Source organism: Arachis hypogaea, chromosome 6 (genome assembly GCF_003086295.3).
Source record: "Arachis hypogaea cultivar Tifrunner chromosome 6, arahy.Tifrunner.gnm2.J5K5, whole genome shotgun sequence".
In the NCBI taxonomy this organism is placed as follows: domain Eukaryota; kingdom Viridiplantae; phylum Streptophyta; class Magnoliopsida; order Fabales; family Fabaceae; genus Arachis; species Arachis hypogaea.
Window position 1 is genome coordinate 101,746,474 of NC_092041.1, and position 1,714 is coordinate 101,748,187.

The 1,714-nt window shown below is 39.7% G+C and overlaps 1 protein-coding gene across 1 annotated transcript; it reads left to right on the top strand.

Moving 5' to 3' along the window:
• The first annotated feature begins 238 nt into the window (after positions 1 to 238).
• Positions 239 to 1,476, top strand: LOC112697177 (glucuronoxylan 4-O-methyltransferase 1). Its single transcript, XM_025750236.3, has one exon. The coding sequence runs from the start codon at positions 406 to 408 to the stop codon at positions 1,309 to 1,311; it is 906 nt and encodes a 301-aa protein (XP_025606021.1). The 5' UTR covers positions 239 to 405; the 3' UTR covers positions 1,312 to 1,476.
• Positions 1,477 to 1,714: the final 238 nt, after the last annotated feature.

A 1,714-nucleotide genomic window follows, 5' to 3' on the forward strand; every position in this document is an offset into this window, starting at 1 on the left:
AAGTTTAACAGGTATATTTATACATAGAAATTAATTTGATAACTGTTTTTTTCCGTATATGGACGTAATATTTTTCACACACATAATATCATGATTTGTTAAACCATTCTCCAAAATTTGTTGGAAAAAAGACACCAAATTTTCAGGTGCAACAACCACTTCAGTTTGCTTCATTCACAATTCTGGCAGCTCTTTTGTCTTCATCAAATATCCACTGCGATGCATGCCCCTTCAATTCCCTTCGCGTCCAAGCATTGATGGTTAATTTAATTTGTCATTTGGTCTGTACATCTCTACCTTAGCTTCACACACACACAGCTTTTTACCTTCCTCTATTTCAAGCCAACTATAACCTAAATTTCATAACTACACTTACAATCACCACCATACTCAAGCACCACAAACATGAGGCCTAAAGCAAATCAAACCCTCAACATCAAGTTCCTCATTGTAGCGGTGTTGGTTTCATTCTTCATCCTCTTCGTGCTCAGATCAAACTTCTCTACTTCCACTCCAAATTTGTCTCCAAGATCTTCCCAAGCTGCTTCTCTCTCCATTCCCAAATCTTCGACCGTACACGATGACGGTGCAAAAGGCTCATTACACTCCTCAACAGAAGATTGTTCCCTATCGTGCACCAAGCTTTCGCCTTCGATATCCAAAGCTCTCATCCACTACGCAACCTCAACAATAACCCCGCAACAGACTCTGAAGGAGATTTCAGTGTCAGCAAGAATCTTGGAGAAGCATTCGCCATGCAATTTTCTCGTGTTCGGATTAGGCCATGACAGCCTCATGTGGAGCACACTAAACCACGGCGGCAGGACGGTTTTCCTGGAGGAGGACGAGGCGTGGATCGAGCAAATAAGGCGGCGGTTCCCCACGCTGGAGTCCTACCATGTCGGGTACGATAGCAAGGTGAATGAGGCGGATAACCTGATGGAGGTAGGGAAAGGGCCGGAGTGCACGGCGGTCCAAGATCCAAGAATCTCTATCTGCCAGCTGGCTCTAAAGGGACTGCCTTCTTTTGTCTACGATACGAAATGGGATTTGATTATGGTGGATGCGCCTACAGGGTACTACGATGAAGCGCCGGGGCGGATGACGGCCATATACACGGCGGGAATGATGGCTAGAAACAAAGATAGCGGTGAGACACATGTTTTTGTTCATGATGTTAATAGGAATGTGGAAGACAAATTCTCCAAAGCGTTTCTTTGTGAAAAATATATGAAGCAACAAGAAGGGAGGCTTAGACACTTCCAAATTCCTAGTTACAGGGATGATTTTGGGAGGCCATTTTGCCCTTAGTTTGCTTTATATATATCATATCTCGTGTGTTCCCCCCTTTTCCTTCCTTTTACTTTTTATTTTTAATTTTTTACCTTTTATAATCAAAGATGATTTTGCTCTCCTTTACTCATTTTTGGTTGGAGGAAAAAAATTAAATAAGATAGTTCGCCCTTTTATTTCTAATAGTTTTTGTTATTACTAGAATATTTTGGCTTTTAGATTACCACACAATAATTTCTAACCAATCCTCTCATAAATTAGGAGTTAATTATCTTATATGATATGTTTGATGATTATTGGAGGAATTGAAAATTGAGTTATAATAATTAATAGGATTAAGTATGATTTTGATATCTAAGGTATAAGTAAATAATTTGGATTTGGATCCTCTAAATTTTGAATTTTACTTTAGAGGGTAAAG

Excerpts from the sequence above, each read along its gene's own strand:
- LOC112697177 (XM_025750236.3), top strand. The coding sequence starts at position 406 with ATGAGGCCTAAAGCAAATCAAACCCTCAACATCAAGTTCCTCATTGTA.